Source organism: Hypoxylon fragiforme, assembly GCF_022984875.1.
Source record: "Hypoxylon fragiforme strain CBS 206.31 chromosome Unknown GGS25scaffold_1, whole genome shotgun sequence".
In the NCBI taxonomy this organism is placed as follows: domain Eukaryota; kingdom Fungi; phylum Ascomycota; class Sordariomycetes; order Xylariales; family Hypoxylaceae; genus Hypoxylon; species Hypoxylon fragiforme.
Genome location: NW_026054756.1, coordinates 2,681,115 through 2,701,861, shown reverse-complemented (window position 1 = coordinate 2,701,861; position 20,747 = coordinate 2,681,115). Strand labels below are relative to the sequence as shown.

General features: G+C 49.1%; 9 protein-coding genes across 9 annotated transcripts; 5 read left to right on the top strand and 4 right to left on the bottom strand.

Annotated features, from left to right (window-relative positions):
• The first annotated feature begins 5 nt into the window (after positions 1-5).
• GGS25DRAFT_41651 (heterokaryon incompatibility protein-domain-containing protein) lies at positions 6-2,474 on the top strand. Its single transcript, XM_049258529.1, has 3 exons — positions 6-61; positions 237-2,174; positions 2,226-2,474. Exon 2 carries the CDS (start codon positions 346-348, stop codon positions 2,164-2,166), a length of 1,821 nt encoding a protein of 606 aa, XP_049121587.1. The 5' UTR covers positions 6-61; positions 237-345; the 3' UTR covers positions 2,167-2,174; positions 2,226-2,474.
• Positions 2,475-3,828: 1,354 nt separating this feature from the next.
• GGS25DRAFT_41504 (uncharacterized protein) lies at positions 3,829-4,870 on the top strand. The gene has a single exon (XM_049258517.1). The coding sequence runs from the start codon at positions 4,029-4,031 to the stop codon at positions 4,854-4,856; it is 828 nt and encodes a 275-aa protein (XP_049121586.1). The 5' UTR covers positions 3,829-4,028; the 3' UTR covers positions 4,857-4,870.
• Positions 4,871-5,669: 799 nt separating this feature from the next.
• GGS25DRAFT_470900 (uncharacterized protein) lies at positions 5,670-8,030 on the bottom strand. Its single transcript, XM_049259294.1, has 3 exons — positions 7,691-8,030; positions 6,635-7,551; positions 5,670-6,561 (listed from the first exon to the last, which is right to left on the bottom strand). Exons 1-3 carry the CDS (start codon positions 7,761-7,763, stop codon positions 6,217-6,219), a joined length of 1,335 nt encoding a protein of 444 aa, XP_049121585.1. The 5' UTR covers positions 7,764-8,030; the 3' UTR covers positions 5,670-6,216.
• Positions 8,031-9,343: 1,313 nt separating this feature from the next.
• GGS25DRAFT_527361 (general substrate transporter) lies at positions 9,344-11,525 on the top strand (the record flags this gene model as incomplete). Its single annotated transcript, XM_049265083.1, has 6 exons — positions 9,344-9,541; positions 9,601-9,838; positions 9,912-9,928; positions 10,035-10,413; positions 10,494-11,005; positions 11,085-11,525. 6 exons carry the CDS (start codon positions 9,344-9,346, stop codon positions 11,334-11,336), a joined length of 1,596 nt encoding a protein of 531 aa, XP_049121584.1. The 3' UTR covers positions 11,337-11,525.
• Positions 11,526-12,254: 729 nt separating this feature from the next.
• On the bottom strand, positions 12,255-13,522 carry GGS25DRAFT_470892 (uncharacterized protein). The gene is made up of 2 exons (XM_049259293.1): positions 13,100-13,522; positions 12,255-13,003 (listed from the first exon to the last, which is right to left on the bottom strand). The coding sequence occupies exons 1-2, from the start codon at positions 13,294-13,296 to the stop codon at positions 12,799-12,801; spliced, it is 402 nt and encodes a 133-aa protein (XP_049121583.1). The 5' UTR covers positions 13,297-13,522; the 3' UTR covers positions 12,255-12,798.
• A 123-nt stretch (positions 13,523-13,645) lies between these two features.
• GGS25DRAFT_41397 (XAP5-domain-containing protein) lies at positions 13,646-15,060 on the top strand. Its single transcript, XM_049258512.1, has 2 exons — positions 13,646-14,546; positions 14,652-15,060. The coding sequence occupies exons 1-2, from the start codon at positions 13,821-13,823 to the stop codon at positions 14,985-14,987; spliced, it is 1,062 nt and encodes a 353-aa protein (XP_049121582.1). The 5' UTR covers positions 13,646-13,820; the 3' UTR covers positions 14,988-15,060.
• A 72-nt stretch (positions 15,061-15,132) lies between these two features.
• On the bottom strand, positions 15,133-15,570 carry GGS25DRAFT_517092 (uncharacterized protein; the record flags this gene model as incomplete). Its single annotated transcript, XM_049263324.1, has 1 exon — positions 15,133-15,570. One exon carries the CDS (start codon positions 15,568-15,570, stop codon positions 15,133-15,135), a length of 438 nt encoding a protein of 145 aa, XP_049121581.1.
• A 947-nt stretch (positions 15,571-16,517) lies between these two features.
• Positions 16,518-18,373, bottom strand: GGS25DRAFT_470889 (Fip1 motif-domain-containing protein). The gene is made up of 4 exons (XM_049259292.1): positions 18,072-18,373; positions 17,963-18,015; positions 17,679-17,893; positions 16,518-17,611 (listed from the first exon to the last, which is right to left on the bottom strand). The coding sequence occupies exons 1-4, from the start codon at positions 18,270-18,272 to the stop codon at positions 17,070-17,072; spliced, it is 1,011 nt and encodes a 336-aa protein (XP_049121580.1). The 5' UTR covers positions 18,273-18,373; the 3' UTR covers positions 16,518-17,069.
• A 198-nt stretch (positions 18,374-18,571) lies between these two features.
• Positions 18,572-20,667, top strand: GGS25DRAFT_470888 (uncharacterized protein). The gene is made up of 3 exons (XM_049259291.1): positions 18,572-18,845; positions 19,033-19,545; positions 19,612-20,667. Exons 1-3 carry the CDS (start codon positions 18,778-18,780, stop codon positions 20,474-20,476), a joined length of 1,446 nt encoding a protein of 481 aa, XP_049121579.1. The 5' UTR covers positions 18,572-18,777; the 3' UTR covers positions 20,477-20,667.
• Positions 20,668-20,747: the final 80 nt, after the last annotated feature.

Sequence of the window (20,747 nt, the reverse complement as noted above, 5' to 3'; positions counted from 1 at the left end):
AGCATCTTGCTAATCGTGAAGTTGAAATCCATACCCGGGCGCTTATTTAGGTATCTATTAGGTATGCCTTACCCGGCGATCCAATGAGTATTTTAGACAGGAATACCAAACAAGAGTCATTGGTGGGATCAGTTTGTGGCTATGCTCCCTGATACAGGGGGTGGTTCCTAAGCACAGCAATTTCGTCGACTATTCCTTTCTTTACATACTGACCTCAGCGGCACATGTCTAGGTAGGTCCCTAGTAGATGTATACTCTGAAATATTTTTCGACAGCTTAAAGCACTTGGATCTTTCATATGCCATCATTGGTGGGAGCGGATGTTTAGCAGATATAACACATTTTATGGTAAGAATTTCAATGGCGCCGTTTTCTTACACACCTTTTTCGACCGAACGTGAGATTCGCCTGCTCGACATTATACCAGGGCGAGGGCAGATAAAATGCAACCTCCGCAAAGTCTTATTATCGTCAGAGAATGAATATGAAGCGCTATCCTATTGTTGGGGGGCGCCTACCAAAAAGACCAAGATTCTAGTTGACAACGCGGATTTTGAAGTGACGCGAAATCTTCATGCGGCATTGCGGCGTCTACGAGATGAGAAGATCACCAGGACGTTATGGGTGGATGCAATATGTATCGACCAAAACAATATCCAGGAGAAGAATGTACAAGTGCCGCTAATGCATATTATATACGGTACATGCCGGCGCGTTGTCATATGGCTCGGCGAAGAGGACTTCTACACCAAAACAGCCTTTGCGGGATTCGAGTATATGGCATTCAGGTTTGACGCGAGAGAAGAACTGATTGACCCCAAAGAATGGAAGAGAGTAAAACGTGGCGATACGTGGGGATATTCGTGGTTCACGCCTAGGCAGGTCATCGAGAGGGACGTAGGTTTGCGAGCCTTTCCGTCGATATTCGAGCGTCCCTGGTTTAAAAGGGTGTGGGTGATCCAGGAACTGGCCCTCGGCCCCGACCCTCTGGTTGTATGCGGCAGTCACCAGATATCGTGGGAAAAGCTCGAGAAGGCAAACAATGCTTGCCGGATCCCTATCGATGTTGATGGGCAATTTGGGAACCTGTGCGCATATCGAAAGAACTGGCGCGACCCCAGTTTGAATGTGTTCAGCCATGCGCTATGGGGCTGGCAGAAGCAAGTGACGGACCCGAGAGATAAGTTGTACGGGTTCCTGGGCTTAGCGACCGAGCAAAGCAACCGGATACCGATCAAGGTCGATTATGCATCAGATCCTGAACAGATATTCACCGAAGTCACGACACAGCACCTATTGACATTCTCCGGTCTCATGTTTCTCGGCTGTTGCAGAGGCGTGAGGCCTTCCGGCCCTTCCTGGATTCTCAACTTCGAGTACGACGAGACCGTCGATCCTGCCCCTGCAGGTACTCTCGGCTGGTCTGAATCATACAAAGCTGGTGGCGATGAGCCACGCATACCGACTTTCTCTGCCGACGGCAAGATACTTATTGTTCAGGGTTATGTGCTGGATGAAATTGTGGATATCAGCCCTCAACCAGCCCCCCTCCCACGCAAGGAGGGGATAGCCTCCATCATGATGCGGATCAACTTAGAGTGGGCTCTGATCGCAAATTTCTTTCGCCTGTACCTCTGCGCGAGGAAGCTCTGCAAGATCGACGACCTGGGGATCTACAAGCCCACTAGCCAGCCAATCCGCGAAGCCTTGGGCCAGACTATCACTTCCAGTTGGAAGGAAAAGCAAGACGATTTGTTAGCGGTGGATATTGAAGACTTACTGAACACCTTCGACGATCACGTAGCGAAAGCCGCTGATTCGTTTAATATCGTGCCCGGAAACCTGGGGATATTGTTGATCTATGCCAAAACGTTCTACGCCATGCCTATGAATGCCGACGGGGTGTCGCCATTCAGCCAGTTCTATGCGAAGACAGACGCGACTTGGCAGAGGAGGTTCGTCACGATGGCGAATGGGCATATAGGGCTAGCGCCGGCGAGGTCAGAGGTGGGAGACAAGGTGGTCCTCTTGCAGGGCTACAGAGCACCGGTTGCTGCCCGCCGGGCTGGTAATAGGTGGAAGCTGGTGGGCGATTGCTACGTTCATGGCATTATGGGCGGAGAGGTATTTGATGGTGGGAGGTGTGAAGCGATGGAAATTGAATAAATACCAAGGTACCTACCTATCTTCTTGCATGTCGGTGCTGTGCCAAGGTTAATAATAAGTCTAAACCGCGACGTCTAGAGTTCATAAAACTCTCGTATAGAGGAACTGGGTAAGATAGCTCGGATGAGTTCCAAGGCTGTCTTGGAACATTGAAGCTCTTTGTCATCACTGCTTTTAGTTCATACAAGTTCATAGACACATGACCCAAGGGCCTTAGGTCATGTGTAAGGCAAGCTAATTGTTCTAATTATAGATGGCTTTTTCAACAATACCAGGTATCTCCGCATGAGGATACAAACTTCTTACTCACTTCAAGTTCCAAGTCAAGTCATTCTTTACATGCCTGAGATTGTCATTGTCTCAATACGAATGATTTGTGTCACCAAGGCATTGATACCTCCCAAGCACTGGAGTGATACGACAAGAGTTTCGGCTTCAGGTTCAGGTACGAATACAAGTTCGTTCGTTATTGTGCGCGATTCGGGTATCGAAGGTGGGATAGGGGACATCTGCACATCTAGCTTAATCTCATCCATCTCATCCATCTGATCTACTAGTATTGATGTAGGTACGTGTAAGTACCTACCTTAGGTACTACTAGTGGTACCTACATATGTCACGCTGGTATGCCCCGCGAATGAGGGCTGGGTAATAGTGGAGACTTGGGTATCTTTTGGGCGCCAATGACCCCCGACCTAGTGGCGGTAATCCACTAGCAATGTAGCTCGTCTAGCACGAGCCAGCGCAGTGGTGACATTCATTGACTTGACAGATCCGTGTACTACCCTAGGTAGTAGGTACCTAAACCCTAGGTTAGGATCGTTAGGTACCTAGTATGTACTTACATATCGTGGATTAGAAAGGGATCAGGAAGGCGTTACCCCTCCCCCTCCATTCATCTTGATTCGTGTAATGGGAAGGCGAAATGCCCGTCATCTCCCGCTAGGTTTCATGAACTTTGTGAGTCTTTTTACCTTTTCCATTCTTTCCCTTTTTCCTTACTTCTTTTCATACATACCCTAGGTACATACGTAGGGTAGGTATGTACTGGCATTTTTAACCATTCCTATTGCATCCTTAGTAAGACATATATGCTTGAACTTCTTCCTGAACACCTCACTTACTTTCTTCTTCTATTCCTAGCAAGGACAACACATAACAACACATTACATCCATTACATTACATTATCCATCCGTGATCAATCTTACCTGCCTACTTTATAACCCAAATCTCAAAAGCTACATACCTCAATACCTCATTGCCACTTACCTTAGGTACCTAACTTAGGGATCTACGTAGTAGCGAATCTATTTGATTTGTCCCCCCTATCATTGCCTTTCCCTTTGATAATCCCTCATTGTCAAATCTCCCCCAGCCCCCGCTGTTCCGTTCGTTTGATCTCTTCTTCAGGGGGTCTAACGTATTAGTGTCATTGATATTGACCGCTTGCCCTCCGCTCATTGACCTCGAGTCCAAAGCTCATCACCTCAGGAAACAAAAAGGACATACATCCTTTCCGTTATTTGACTTTGTTCCCTTGAACTATCCCATTCAAGGCGAGGGCATTGTCATAGAGTCCATTCAAGTACTTAGCATAGTCAATATAAGACAAAATTCTTATAACTATTATTCTACCATCAGCTTTTCCTATCTCTCCCCCTCCTGTACTCTAACTACAATACCCATTTCCGAACAAACACAGCGTTTCTTCGTTCAACTTGGCGATAAATTCTCGCAAATTACCACGAAGCTATCATCCAGACGAAAATCATCTCAACTTACGCGGGATTCTTATAAGTCGCGGTGATTACTCTTGATTCCCAAGTCTTCAAATCTATCTGACAACGTCCTCTTTTAGACCATGTCTTACTATCAGCCCGATATACAGAACAGCGAGGAACTCGCTGCTATGTTTTCTCGCAACCTAACATTACAACCACAGCCAGTTCAGCCAGTTCAACCGCCCCAAGAGGCGCCAAGAACGCAGGAGCCTGAACCGCAAATATCATACTCGATTTCTCAACACTACCACCATTCTGCTCATGTTGCTCATCAGGATGAGCCACCAGTTGAGGTTCAGCGGCCGTCGTCGGAACCGCCACAGACTCAGCAAGCATATGTCGAGGCTATCTTAAGATCCCATGGCATTGACCACACGGCACTTTCCGCGGCGCAAATGGAGCTCTTTAAGACTGCCGAGGACGCTCAGAAGTTGCGTCTCATCGAACTGTGGAAGATTTGCCCTCCCACAAACAACGAAAATAGTTCCGCCCTTGCTTGGACTAATACGACTGTGGAACGAGAAGAGATCCTCGCCCAGCTTCGCTACGAGCAAAGACAAGCAGAAGAGGAGCAGAGAAACTCGATGATGTCATTGGATGGCACGCCTCTGACGCCAGTTCAGACTGGAGACGGCCGGTGGGTAGCTATATCGGATGTGGAGCCCTACATGATGTCCGGGTACGAGGCTTTGGCTCGACGAGAGTATGAGCAGTCCGCCAGGCAGGAGTACGAAGATTCCATGGCGAGACCTAAGGATGTCTATAGCCATTTCGGCACGGCAGTTGGCGGTCCCACATATCGTCCGGCGACGGATCCGGTGTACAACAATAGCAATTGGGTCACTCAGCAACAAGCCATGGAGAACCAATACGGTGCTTTCCAGCAAATGGATAACATGGAGCTATAACTCTATCTGTACATAAGTTTCGTTTAAACTAGCATAGCACAGCACAGCATAGTTGGCTTCGACTAGTAGATAGACAGACCTTACACAGGGGGAAATTGTCGACGAGTATGAACGAGGTACGAGGGATCCGACGGAATGAATCATGATGGGTGTATTCCAGGGGTTCTTCTGGCCGAGAAAGTATCATGGGCTTGCGAGAGATTAGAGTGGTCTGCACATACACAACAATTCATGTCATCATCGCAGGACGGAGTTAGGGCTAATATCTCCTTTCATACCTTTTACTTGGGCTCATACTTTCCCTTTCCCGATCCCACCAAATACCCTCAAAATCATCACTCCGTGTATGGCTAACTAACCCTTTCTGACGTCTAGAGAGATATTGAGCTTCGTTAAGTATGCTAGGTATGTCTCACCGTCCCATCCCAACATCGTAGTATTCTCGAAGTTGGTTTATCTCGACCTCGGATGTTCACACTCCCTTGTACTCTTCAAAGGCCTCCTTTCCCCTATCTTTTCTACCTAGGTAGGCATGGTTTGGAAATAAAGAACGCATAGATAGTGTAGTCGATTAAGTGAATATAATTCTAATTCAATATCTATTCTAATATCTATCACGACGTACGTACTGGTGATTTGAATCGCACGTACGTACTTGCGTGGCTGCGACTGACTAAGCCCCTATATGACTAACTTAGGTATGTGACATCCATATGTATATGTTCGCGAAGAACTGCAAAGTAAATTCATAACATGCTATATAGATTGATTACTTATATAATGAGGACATCTTCACGCACAAAATCAATCACAGAAGTTTTCACTTTTTTTTTTTTTTTTAAGAACGGCATATCGTTAGATGTAGGTAATGTGGTACTCTCATTTATAGAATCTCGGAGGGTGTGATACCTACCATCTATGTAGGCACCTAACCTAGGTACCTACAGTAGGTAGGTTCAAGTTTTGGCACGGGCTATATGTACTTGTTACTTGTTACTTGTTACTTGCTGTCTGGTAATGGGTAGGTTAGGTAGGTAGGCTAGGTAGATGACAAGCATACGTGCACTTAGAAGTTAGAAGAGATCTATGAATTGCCAAAGCCAGTCGAGGCAAAACTGCTCTACATACCTATCCTAGGCCACCTAGGTAAGGTAGGGTACCTAGGCAACCTACCTACTCATTCATCAGCAGGCACCAGCATCCAAGACTCTCCCACTGCATGTTGTTCCTTATTCGCCGCTTTTCCTTCTGCATTCGTATCCGCATTCGCATTCGCATTGCCCTCGTCTACTTCCTCTTTCTCTTCTTCTTCTTCTTCTACTTCTCGTTTCTCTTCCCGTCGCCAAAAAAAGACCCGCCCCTAGCGTTTCTTATTCCGCTTCTTCGCCTTGCTGGCGCTAGCCTGTCTGCCCGACGCCTTGGGCTTCGCAGCCGTAGTGGGGAGCTCGTCGACGCTCTTCTCCAGCAGCTCGAAGTCCTCGGCCGAGTCTGTGGAGGGGGTGCGCTGCGGGGGGTCCGAGGAGGACGAGTCGTCGGTGTCGTCTGCGGCCGGCTCGTCGTCCTCGGATTGGTCGTCGGAGTGGCGGTGGTGGCTGTCGGTAGCTTTTGATCCGCCGAGGACACGCCCGACAGTAGCGGAGTATGCCCAGAGGGGAAGCTTGACGAGCGCGGTGTCCTTGATGGTGGGCTTGGGGAATTCGTTGGCCTATAGGGGGTTAGCTATTACGACCTATAGATATATCGCGGGTCAGACCCGAGTTCGGCGAGGGAGAACTTACGTCAAGAAGGAACTCTTCCACTTTGCCATCAGCATCCTCCTGCTCTAGGTATACATCGCCAAGGGAGTCCACGACCAAGACTTTGCCGTTCTCAGCCACGACACGCTTCTTGGGGCCGCTGGGTCCGGGTCCGCTGCCCTGGGTTTGCGGCACCGGGGTCGCGCTCCCGCTGGCCTGCTGGCTGGCACGGACTCTGCTACGGGGCTGGCGCTTTCCTTCTTTGGCCGCATCCTTGCGTGTCTCTCGCTCTTGCATGCGTCGCTGTTTGCGATTCATCGGCATCGGGAGCTCGTCGTCGCCTCCTGCTGGAGGTTGGGGCGGTGGGGCAGGTGCGCCGCCGGCGTCAAGACCCGGGATAGCGAGATTATCGCCCCAGGCGGCCTGGCGCGCGAACTTTATGTACCGGTCGACGAACTCGCGCTGTCGCTTCCAGCTCATGTACAGCGCGAGGTAGTGGAAGCCGCCGCCACCCACGAGCATACATCCGAACAAGACGGTTCCTAGACCCGGCCGGTATCGGCTGTAGTAGTACTCAGTGCCCTTCCAGACGGGGAAGCCATGGGCCATGAAGTGGTCGTAGCGGGCACGGCCAGAGCCGCGGAGAATGTTGGCGATGATGGAGAGGCGGGCCTGGCGATCCCCGGCGGCCTTGACAGCGGACTTGATCTCGGACTGCGAGGGGGCTTTGGTGACGGTGGTCTTCTTCTTGCCCTTGGCCTGCTCTTTCGCCTGCTTTGTGCGCTCGGCGGTGAGCTGCTGCTTCACCTTATCAGGGTGCAGGGCACGCGACTTCTTGCGGTAGGCTTTGTTGATCTCGTCTTGCGTGGCACGCGAGGTGACGCCGAGGAAGTCGTAGAAGGTAACATCAGGACCCTCGTGTTGTGATAGCTCGTCACGGAGGCGGAAGATCTCGCGGTCTGTGGGGTGCAGGAGGTACAGTTAGTATATACAACATGTAGGTAGGCATTTAGTCTATTACGTAGATGTAGAAAGTAGATAGCTAAGCCAAGAAGAAACGAAGGAGGAGTGAATTAGATAGACGCAAAGTTAACATACCCTCCTTTGTCCATGCAGACGTCAGGGGTGTGAGGATGGCCAAAAGGCCAAAGGAGAGGGTCGAAAACCTCATCGTCGCATACTAATATGTTCAGGTCTAGTGTGGGTGTACTACTTAGCTGTACTGTATGAACTGAAAGCGACTTTGGGTATTCGAAAAGGAAGATGATAAGATGCCGAAAAGGCACAACTAGCCGTTAATTAGGCCCCTCGTCTCATCAATTATGTATGTTGCTTTGTAGTATGCAAATAGAATTATTCCTGATTCCTAATTCCTAATTTTGATTAAGAAGAAATGGAAATATTTTTTTTATTTTTTATTTTTTATTTTTTATTTTTTTGACGTCTTGATTTCAATTGCCAGGTGTCGACATTAAAGTGGATCTTGCTAGCTTTATTGCATATTGGTCAGCGCGTATAGGTACCTACGTTAGCACGCTAAAGTTAGAATTGCCAAGGCTAACAAGACTCAACCGTATCCCTATTAGGTAGTACCTACTTATAGTCAACCGTATTAACCTAACTGGTTAGTTAGTTTAGTTGTTTTTGTATGGAAGATTCAATGTTTAGTTATATGGTTACAGCCTATTAGATACACAAATAACACAAGTAACCCAAGTAAAGGGGTGAGTGAGAAACTCAATGGAAGACTCAATGATCACGACTATGAATCACCAGCATAATACCTAGTACTATTCAACTTATATAGCGGTGAACAAGTCAAACTAGTGTTTGGCTGCAAAAAGACACATGGGTGTGTGAAATATATATAGTTACTTAGTATCCTGACATTGCAAACGGAACGTAGGTGGGTTTCCGGGACATAACTACTGAAAAGAGCCTAGACCTTTAGAAGATATAGGCAAAATCCAGCCGCACCATAGTTCAACTTGTAATCAACTTGTAAGTGAATGACAGATGAGTCTCGGTTACATTAATAGAAACGAACATCTTAAGATAGTCTTGAAAGCTGATCGCGTACCTAACTTACCTAAGGTTAGTAGCTTGCAAAAGTGATGAAGAAGACAAATGCTTGGCAGGATCCAAGAACACGGGTAGCCCCTTTTCCTTCATAGCTGGAGACCTGGAGAAGACCGCTTGTGTAACATGAAAGCTCCTATAGGTCACCACATCCACATCCACAAAAGGTCTTCACCATATGACCCCCAGAAGTTCAGCTCTCCATTAGTACCATTCGGTCGGGAATACAAAAATCAAATCGGTGAGTACAAGACCTGCTGACCCTCTTTCTCAGGTCGAAATAATAACTAAAGGAGATTCTGGATCGTGGGAAAGCAAGTACCGAAATGCGGGGAGAGCTTAGCTCGGGAGCATCTTTCGTCAATAACAAGGAAAAAAGAATGGCAAAAGGATCGTGGTCGTGTTTCCACTTCGATAGTCTTGCAACCCCAGACCGGGGTGCGTTGCAAAAAGTTGGGGTAAAGCTCTCTCTTCGGGCTTTTAAATGTGTATCTAGTGTGCATCGACTGGGCATTTGCCTGGGTGGGTTGCTGGTATAAATAAACGGGCGCGTGGTATTCTCAGCTCTCTCTTGCCTGTCTGTCTGTGCTTCGTGATACCCCAATATCCTCTTGTTTACCTAGTACACTCTGTCCTACGCCGGTTACCTAGGTAGAGATATCACAGGAAGCCATGGCGTTCCTCGCGAAGATCCCCGAAACCTCCCTCTGGGCTAATCGGAAATGTCTGCTCATATGTGCCATTGTTGCCATAGCCAATATGCAGTACGGGCTAGACTCAGCAGCAATCGGCTCTCTACAAGCGATGCCAGGCTTCCTCATGGTGTTCGGCTACAAGGACCCTAGCCAAGCAGGAGGGTATGCCATTGAAGTAATTTACTCTGCCTTGAAATCCACGTCCAACGTAATTAACCAAGAATCCATATATAGGGTACATTCCAAAGACTAATCGGCTCCCTCCTTACGCTGGGCGCCTTCATATCGTCACTCGTCGCTGGCGCCTTTGCCCACTTCTTCGGGCGAAAGGTTGCTCTGTGGCTGGCTTGCGTCTTGAACGCCATCGCCTGCATCATCCAGATCGCCACCACCGATAAGATTGCGCTTTATATGGGACGACTGATCCTTGGTTTGGCCAATGGCTTCTTGGTTACTTTCTCTAACATTTATGGTACGTACAGCGCCTCTCCTCGTGTTACACGAAGAACATATCTACCTAGTATATCTCCTTGATGTTGTAATAGCAGCTAACGTATTGGCAGTATGTACCTAATGATGTGTGGCCAGCGCCATACTACCTACATAAACCTTGGACACTTTACTCCTCTCTTTCCCGGTGATATCGATGTAACTAACAACGACCCCAGACCGCCGAAGCCGCCCCCGCCCACCTCCGCGCCGTCATGGTGGCGCTCTTCTCCGAATGGGTCAACATCGGGAGCATCGTCGGGTCCGCCGTCACCAACGTGACCAAGGACCGGCTCGACAAGGCCTCCTACCAGATCCCCCTCGGCACCTTGTTCATCGTGCCCACGTTCTTGGCCGTCGGCCTGCTCTTCGTGCCCGAGTCCCCCCGGTACCTGCTGTACAAGGGGAAGACCGAGCCGGCGAGGAAGGCGCTGCAGCAGCTGAGGGGAGACTCGCTGTCCGCGGAGGAATTCGAGCTCGAGTGGGTCGAGATGGTCAAGGGCATCGAGGAGGAGAAGCAGACGACGAAGACGATTGGGCCGCTGGATATGTTTAGAGGTTTGCCCCCCTCCCCCCCCCCCCCCCACCCCCCTTCCCTCCCCGACCGTGGCGGGTGTAGCTAACCAGTGATCCCACAGGCACCGAGCTGCGCCGAACCCTCCTCTGCTACGGGGTGATCGCCACGCAAACCGGCGCGGGCTCCTGGTTCATCATCAGCTACTCGACCTACTTCATGATCGTCGCCGGCCTCTCCGTCGACGACGCCTTCAAGTTCTCCGTCATGAACACCTGCCTCGGCTTCGTCGGCGTCAACGTCGGCATGTACCTGATGCGGCACGTCATGGGCCGGCGCACCGTGCTCATGACCGGCGCCGTCGCCCAGGGCCTGTGCATGCTCGGGATGGCGGTGTCCGCGACCGTCGCGTCGGGCACGGTCTCCGCCCGGAACTGCCTCATCGCGTTCACGGCGCTGTACCAGTTCGCGTACAACGCGTTTGTCGGCGACGCGACGTACCCGACCGCGACGGAGATGGTGAGCACGAGGCTGAGGTCCTGGTCCGTGGGGTCGGCGATCAGTCTGGGGTATTTCCTCGCCTGGCTCGTGGGATTCTGCTCGCCGTATTTCATTAACCCCGGGGATCTGAACTGGGTAAGTCTTTCCATGGTCCTAAGATTCTCACTTTTTATACCCAGTCCGTGATAGCCAGCTAACGTCTTTATTTAAACAGGGAGCAAAATACGCCTACATCTGGGCCGCCTCCAACTTGTGCTGCCTGGTATTCTTCTTCTTCTGCGTGCCGGAGACCAAGGGGCGGACCCTGGAAGAGATCGACGAACTATTTGCCAACCGCGTGTCGGTGCGCAAATTCAAGAGCTACCAAACGACCATTGCTGTAGAGGCTATGAAGGATATTGAGGGTCGTGGGGCGGGAGGACTGGAGAGGAAGCCAACTCATACCGAGCATGTGGAAGAAGCTTGAAGAGTGCCTAGGTTAGGTAGTTTCTTGCAGTAGGTATTCCTCGTTTATATACCGAGCGCGTATGTCTTAAAGAAGCTCTTGGAAAGTTCGTGGGTGGGTAGGTTGTCATGCATTCATGCCCGTTCTAGGGTCAATAGTCCTGTTATATTTACCTAAGTACATATACGCACCTTAGGAATTATTCGAAGATTGATATCTGAAATATTGATGTTGCGTCGTATTGCTGCCTTCTAAGGGTTGTATCTTAGTCAGCATGAGAAAAGGGGGGAGGTGCTACACAAAGTACTGATCCAACTTGATTGTCCACTGATCGAGAGGTGCCTATTATATTTAAAACAAGAGTATATTATGCTGTTTTATCAACTGGTCCATGCCTAGGTGTATTGAAGAAAAATCCAAGCTTTTGGAGCTTGATTCCTGCTGTTGTCCTTCAGTCAGAGCCTCGATAAGCCCACGAAGTTGTTTTCGGTTTATGAGTGATACAAGAAAGCTTGGGATTTATATAGAAAGACCCAGCACGATATGAGAGTATACTTACGTGGCACATGTTAACTTCCCAGGGGGGATATCCTGGTGGGTTAAAAAACATCATGAATCCAGGCCCGCTTGCTCGCCGAGTAGAACGTCTTGCTCTTGCTTTTCTAACATAGGACGATCAGAAAACACATGTCGAGTTCCTATGTGCGACTCACATGTCACACAGAATCGCCATGGGATGGCCTCATAGGTTATTGCATAATGCAAGCAGGTCAAGTCAGTGAAGGAATTGAAGGAGGGAGTGTAGTGTGAGTAAGTGAATATGGTAATGGGCTAGTATGCATGATACTCATTACGTAGCACAGAGGCATATAGTACCTACCGGAGCGCTTACATACCTAGGCATAGGCAACTACAGGCTGTAAGGTGAGAGTGCATTTCCCAGTAGCTCGATGATTGCATTATGAAAATGTAACGCCTGCTAACTTTTACGCTGAAGATGATCTAACCCTGCTTATGCGTCGTGAAGTCCAACTGCCTGCTGTGAGAATGCTTTGATATAGGCTAAGAGCGCAAGCTTGGGTATCTGTCCCCGTTTTCTTGGTGTGTAGGCAGTAGTAGGTAATACTCCCATCACCGCAACCATCGCTCAATTACTAGGCCAGGCCAGTATGAAAGTAAACACGCCACCCTCTCCTGAAAGTTCTCCGACCCCAAGCCAGAAAAGCAGACCATAACTCCAATGCCCATCCGTGGCCTCTCTCCATGGTATATCGAAATAATAAGAAAAGGGGGTATCAAAGGACCCAATTGCAAAAAATGAGCACCGTTCTAATCGCCCTTTCACCTTCCTTCCACCAATTCCTCTCACTTCCAACCATCCCCCTTTTTCGAATGGCAGACTCAAAAGACGATTCCCACCATGCCAGTTTTACTCAATGGGTTGTCTCTTCTTTCCCTTTCTTCTTCTTCCCCCCAAGGTCAACTAAACCTTCTTGAACAACTCCTTGGCCTTGGCAGCCAGCCCATTGTGTTTGGCGGCGGCGTGGCTCTTGGCTTCGTGGTCTTCAGCCGCCGCGCCGTCGAGGTTCGTCTTCGGGATCTCCGAGTCCGGGCTGTCTACCCTGACGATGTTGGCGGCGCCCCCGCGGCCGACGTGCGTGACGGTCTGACTATTGCTTCGCTCAATACTATGCAAGGTGGTCGTGTTAGTTGAGGCACTTATGCCAATGCGCGCACCAAGTTTGAATTTGGCTGCACATTTTGTGAGGAATACAAGAACTTACGGCCCAACGTCTTGCCGTGCGCGTGTCTCGGCTGGATCTTTGTTCGGTGCCATGTTGCCTGAACCACCGCGGCCTGTAGTAACGACAGACGTCTTTAAAGTTGGGGTTTGGAGGTCGGCAGGCTGGATCTGGGGGGATTTAGAGGCATCGGCGATGTTGCCGGCGCCGCCACGGCCTGTTGAAATGTTCCCGGTCATTTTGCGAGAAGTCGTTTCTTGTTTAAACGGTATTTGTGTAAGTGAAATTGAATATAGTCTGTAGGTATTTAGTTGTAACTAAACATCTAGCGAGGAAGTTTGAATGTTTTGAGAATTGTGTATAAATACTACAGAAACATGTAAGGTAGTGAAAGACAAAGACATCCGGATTTGATATTTGATATTTGATATTTGATACATGGAGGGCCAAGTGCCACTAAATGACGAAATGACGAAATGAAGAAATGACGTTATTTTCCTGCTGTGCTGAACCAATCAGCTCTGGCTGGCAGCTGCCACCATTTTTGCTAGCTGGGAACATTTAAACTTTGACTGCGTCAGGTACAAAGTACCTACGTACATCATCATCCTGCAAACATTGAAGCTCCCAACTTCAGCTGCCATTTTATTTATTCCATGTACATACCTACCTAGTACATCTAGGTACTGCATCACAAGGCTTCAATTGATGTTAGAAGTATGGTAGTGCACACGCTCTAATACCTCAATATCCTTCCTTCGCCATGGCATCTTCCGATTCTCGATTTACGGCTCAAAATAAGACGACACAGCAGCGCATATCCACCAATACCGTTGGTCTGGTAGCTCTGTCTGATTTTCGCAAGCGACGCGCCGAGGTCCTCGAGCAGCAGGATCGCGAAGCCCGTGAGGCCCTTATTACCGGCACACCCCAAGACACCCCCGAACAGTCGCGCTCCGGTACCCCTAACAACGACGATAGCGAAGTTTCCGTGCCCCCCAAGAAAAAGAAGAAGGAGAAAAAGGCAGCCAAAGTTGGGGGGGCCAAGCTATCATTTGGAGTCGACGAGGAGGATGGCACCGAAAATAGCGACGAAGGATCTAGTACTAGCAAGAAGCAAGACAAGGGTGAGAAGAAGCTCAAGTTCAAGGCCAATTCTTCCGTTTCGGTGGTGCCGCGCGCTGTAACAAAGTCTGCTCTCCGTCGTGAGGCGGCCGAGAGGGAAACCCTACGACGGAAATTTCTGGCGCGCCAGGAGGCGGTGAAGGCGACCGAGATTGCGATACCCTTTGTGTTCTACGATGGAACGGACATTCCGGGCGGCGTCGTCCGCGTCAAGAAGGGAGACTTCATATGGGTCTTCCTCGATAAAAGCAGGAAGGTCGGTGCTGATCTCGGTGTGGGTGAGAAGACGAATTCGAGAAGGGAATGGGCACGAGTTGGTGTCGATGATTTAATGATGGTTCGAGGAAACATTATCATCCCTCACGTATGTTCTTTTCTTTTCTTTTCTTTTTCCCCTATTTAACTATTTGACGACCTTAATATTACAGATCAAATATCAGGAAGAATGGACCGCTAACTAGGCCTATAGCACTACGAGTTTTTGTTCTTCATCATGAACAAAACTGTCGGCCCTACCGGCAAGCTCCTGTTTGACTATCTTGCCGACGTCCTGAATCCAGACGGCTCGAGTCGTTCCGAGGACGACCAGGCCAAGACAGCTAGTCAGGTTATCATTAAACCTGACATAGGGGATTTGGAAGGTGCTTCAGATGACCCGGCTTTTACCAAAGTTGTTGACCGGAGATGGTATGAGCGGAATAAACACATCTATCCCGCTAGCGTTTGGCAAGCCTTCGATCCGGAGAAGGACTACCAAAGCGAGATAAGACGTGACCTCGGCGGGAATACCTTCTTTTATTCCTGAAAGCCTTGTTGCTTAATTCGGATTTGTTTACCCCAATATCGACGCCATAATCGATTTATATTTGTTATTGCTTGTCTGGTACTCATTGATTAGATGCGGCTCGTATTTGGTACCAAAGGCCACTTACAGAGATCAATAAGTTATGTCAGCCAATATACCATTGCACTCCCCATACAATCAGACCGAGCACCCACCAGCCCGGCCAAAATATTACCAGACACAGGGAATTACCACCCGACCCAAGCATCAATGTGATGAACTCGAAAGCAATTTTCTTCCTCAGACGCCGAACAGCACGGGCCTCCCATATCACTCTTTGAATAAGCCTTAAGTGTTGCCAGACAAAACGGGACGACACGTAGGCTTGGCTGGCGACGATCTGACTTGTGCAGAGCATATGAAGGGCTAGCCAACGACCTCGGATACAGAGGAACAGGGCCGCTGCGCCCACGAGGCGTTGACATTCAAGGGCAGCTACAATTACGGGGTTCAGAATTGTAGCCACCACGTTGGAACCTTGTTGGATCGTCGCTCGTGGATCCTTGGTCGGGGCGGCGATAAAGTCCATCCTGGAGAGATCCATGGCTCCTGGCATTCCACGCTCTACCAGTGACTTGATTTGCTTGTCGGCGTCGGTAATAAACTAATAAACTAACTAGGTAGGTAATTTAATAGTTCAGGTCCAGGAGTGGAATGAGACTTGGTTGGAGGGGTTGCTCCTCGTTCCAAATAGTAGTATAACCCTTTTCGAGGAATGCGTGTCTTAAATGTAGTTGGTAGATGGGAACAGGGGAGATGCAGTGCGACTAAACTAACAACTTGGAAATATATGCGAATTCCACGACCCCCAACATTTAAAGGTTCCGGTTTCGATGGGCTTGCTAGTTGCCTAGCAATTATGTAGCTATGGAAACTCAACTTTAAACGACATCCCCCCGCCCTAGATAACCTCCAGCCTACCTAGGTAGGTAAGATAGCTTAAGCGCCTGGGTAAGTAGGCATGTATAAGGTTGACATCAGATAGATGTTTACTAGGTAGCTACAGTAACGGGCTAGTGCTGATATTCAAATCACATACACACATATATGTATGTATCCCACGTGCTTTTTCTCATTGGCCGTGATTGATAAGAGAGTTGATTAGGTACCTATATGATACACAACTCACACCTATACACATCCCGAAGACATACCTGCCCAGACATATACCCTACCTACCTACCTACCTACCTACCTACCAATCTACCAAGGAATGATGTGCGGGTAACTAGGGATTCTTTAGATCCGCAGATCACGGCAGCAGCGGAGAGAGAAGCGTATGATGCCTATTCGTGGGGTTGATCAGGTGTGATGCCCGTTTTTTAGTTTACACGCCGCCTGCAGAGGTCCAATCGCATATTACGTACCTATGTATGTACCTACTGTACCTATGTGCCAATTACCTGAAACGTGTTGACGGGCGGCCGTTGATTGGTCCGAGGGTTTTTTTTTTTCTATCTAGCCCGGCACCGGCCCGCGTCTCGGATAGGAGGACGGCTAGGTTGATAGGAAGGTAGGTAGGTAGGTAGGTAGGGATCCCGGGTAGAGTCGGGGATACATACGTACTATGTAGGTAGGTAGGTAGGTAGGTAGGTACTTAGGAGGCGTATCTCTTCAAGGTTGATATCTCTCTGGTAAATAGGAATGGTCACTTAGAGACGGACAATACTTAGTGTGGCATTGAAGTTACGTATTGCTAGGGCCGAGATTAAACCCTCTAGTTAGGAGGTTTGCGATATCAACAACGCTGGTGCCGTCAGTGCCACTATGGAGTAGCGTTCCTCAACATCGTACCGCCTCCGACTTACGCATAATACTACGTCTCTCTGAATGTATTCGCGTTAGGGAAACATAGTGGTGGTAAGCCTTCTGGCAGTACAGCATTATTGATGCCGCGGGTATCGCGAGAGGTAACTAGTTGGGATGGATATCCGGTTCATCCCGGTTCCAAGTATAGTCATCCTTCTGGTATGGCGACTAAGGAAGCCCGCCCGAATAAAAGTACATATCCATGGTATGAAGCCCGGAGGATGTTAACCGGGGCTACCAGTTCCTACGGCCGCCACGACCGCGACCAAACCCACCACCTCCTCCTCCACCTCGGCCCATGCCTTGCTCATATCCAAAGTTCTGTCCTTGCGCACCGCCGAATCCTTGGCCAGATCCCCCAAAGCCTTGGTTTTGGCCAACTTGTCCTCCGGTTGCATTGGCCCCGGCATTCTGCATGCCTGCAAACATGGCCGACATGGTAGAGGGATCCATCTGGCTCGGGTCCATTCCCGAGGCCATCATCTGCTGCATCATGGCTTGCATCTCGGGCGACATGCCATCCATTCCAGGCATATTTGGCATGGCACCTGTTGCGCCCCCACCGCTCATACCGGGCATTCCACTCATCATCATCATCTGCATATCCTCCATCATCTTCTTGTTGTTCTGGGCGATGGCGTCCGAGCTGTACTCGTTACGCACATTCTCTTGCTTGGCAGCATACAGAGCCCAGGTAAACTCGTCGAAGCCGTAGTTGAAATAGTCACTCAAGTCAGTACCGGGTTTCCTCCAAGGCTTTTCATTGTCGGGTAAGTCTAGAATTGCTATTGTATCAGTACTGGAAAGCAAACAAAGGCGGGGGGTGTGGGGGGGGATGCGCACCCTCATCGATATTGATTTGTGTAATAGGCTTTCCGACTGGCTGGTAGACAGGTAAAGCGTTTACGTCTACCTTGGACGTGGAGACGGGGGGTAGGTTAGCCGGTATAGCTTGCGACGGTACTTCTTCCTTCTTAACAGCGGGAGCGGGCTTAGTCGTGGCATCATTTGATGCAGATCTTTGAGGTATGTTTCGAATATCGCTATATCTGGATTGACTATGGAATTGGTGAGTAAAGGGTAGGACAGACGAGGTATCTGGAAAGGTAGGAACAGGAGAAGCTCACGTTGGCGGGGGAGCGTTGGTGCCATCTTTACGTTCCGTGATGATGTCTATGTCCTGTATATTCGGTATTAGGTCTCCATTGTCTAGTACTTGGAATGATAAAGACGTACGGAGTCATCCTCATCCATATCAGCGCCTTCATCTTCTTCCTCGCCTTCTTCTAAATCTTCTCCATCTTGTGATTGCTGCTGTTGCTGGGGTTGTTGTTGGGCTTGCGGTTGTTGTTGTACGGGGACAGTGGAAGCAGTAGTATCATCTTGGGTCGTAGGCTCGTCAGGAGCGTAGAAATCGTCATCATCGTCAATATCCATTATGCAGTTTATTTCTGTGTGTCTTGGTTTTGTTTAATGTTGTCTGGGTGTTGGGTGTTGTGCGTTGTGTGTGATGTAGGTGCGATGAAAGAATGCGAAGAAGCATCAATTGAATCTATGGATGCTTTGAACCTAAAGTTTAGGTACATGTACTAGGGTATTTTACAGGGGTATGCAACGGTACCTAGTAGCTGTGATGGAGCTATGGCCAGTTGCATCAAGTGCGCCAAGTTCCCTGTACATTAGGTACCTCCATACATGATACATCCATGCATGGGTCATAAATCTAAACGCGATCAAATCGATCAAAAAAGTTCCAGACAAATTTAACAACTCCAGAATCCAAATCAATCATCCAGCAATTCCAACAATTCCAACAATTGTTTCATTCCCAACCCTCAATACACATATACAAACCAACACATGTGGATGTAAAGCTGAATACACCACTTGTACTCACCCTAATACATTCCTGGCATTCCATCCACTGTTGGTTTTTTAAGTTATGGCTCTTTCAAGATCGGCAAGTGGTCCAGGCGGCCTATCCATTAATACATCTTCAGCTAATTTATTGTAAGTCTCTTTATTCTTTTTTTTTCTTTTTGCCATTGTCGTCTTCCCTTTCCTTTTCTTCTTCCATAATCTCCCATAACTATCCCATATACATATACATACCCATTCTCATTGCACATTCCCATATTTTTATGCAAGCACCCGACGCCATGTTTTCCCAAAGTCTAACTTCCAATGCCCAACAAAGTGGATCAAGCAGTAGCCAGCCTCCAGCACAAGGAGGCTTGTTTGGTTCGACCTTAACATCACAACCTGCTGCTGCCTCGAGTCTATTCGGAAATGCTTCCACACCTAAACCTGCCGCGAGTGGTAGTCTATTTGGAAACGCCGCACCTTCCTCCACTCCCGCCGCCGCTTCTCAACCACAACAATCTACCTCTCTATTCGGATCATCCTCTACCGCAACATCTCAGCCTCAACAAACGGGCACCAGCTTATTCGGAGGAGGAACAAATACTGCCACTACCAATCAACCTCAACAGTCAGGCGGGCTCTTCGGTAGCTCACAGCCTGCCCAACCGCAAACGCAAAACCAAACCCAAGGCACCAGTAGCCTATTCGGCGGCAGCATCGGCGGTCAATCGACATCTACTGGAGGGGGCTTGTTTGGTGCCTCGACGAAGCCACCCGCAACAAACACCGGCGCTGCTGGAACTAGCATGTTCGGCCAGGCTCCTCAACAACAGAAGTCCAGCCTTTTGTAAGTAACTCTTTTTCCTCTCCCCTCCTCGCCTTCTCTCGACCTATCTTCTAACTTAACTTACAGTGGTAGTAGCTTCGGTCAACCGGCGCAACCCCAATCGAACCCTCTCGCACAATCCCAGCCGCAACCTTTCTTGGGCTTAGGTGGATCACTCGGCATAGGCCTCACTATGGGCCAATCAGCCCAACCGACTGTTCCTGGCGTACGTATAGATGTTAGCAACCTCAAGGGCACTACGCGCTTCAACGATCTTCAGGAGGATTTGCAAAAGCAGGTGGAACTCGTCGATATGTTCATTCAACAGCAAATGCGGAACAAGGACGAAGTCGACTCCTTCATGCCCGGCCACAAAGAGATGCTGGAGAGTCTCCCTGCCGATGTCAGTTACGTTGCGAAGAAATATGAGAGTGCCCATAGTGCCCTAGCATCAGCTGCCCAGGCAATTGAGGCAGCTCGTGTCTTGGTCGCCCAGGATATAGACCATGCGCGACTTAGCCTTCGTGCCATCGATAATCTGAAGCTCCCTGAGCAATATCACACCTCGGGTATATGGTCACCCAGGCAGCAAACGGCTGGTAACGCGAATACGGAAGCGGACGGACAGGATCTTATCAGCTTTTTCTCGGCGGCAGCTGACGATATGGAGGAGCAAGTACGACGATACGACAAGAATATGGGCGAGATTGAGATGCATATGCATGGTGTCAACGACAGTCTCGCAGAGCAGCTACAGAAGACGATGGCGAACCAGAACGGCGCCTCATCCGGCCCTAACGAGAAAGCCCAGGAGCTTAGCGCAGTGCTGAGGGAGTTGCAGCAAGGAATATTGAAGGTGGCTAGCGATGTTGCTAGTACGAGAGAGGGTGTGACTCAGCTGCAATGGGGCAACTTCATCAACAGCAATGACGATCGCAACGGTGTGTTTTGATAAAGAAATTGAGTACTCCACGAGGTTTGGTGTTGGACAGTGGACTAGATACCCAAATGAGGAAATGAGTTAGTAGCTTGATGTCTAATCACGAGAACCACCTGACGAGCCTCATTTTCCCGTGCGGAGGATCGCTCGGAGAATTAGGACTAAAGGCACGGGCACGGAGTTGGGCGACGCAAGAGTAAGGTATTATCGATCATAAACTTGAGTGATGGCCCCCTTACGAGGTCTCGATTCAGTGTTGAAAATGTACATATACCTAAAGATA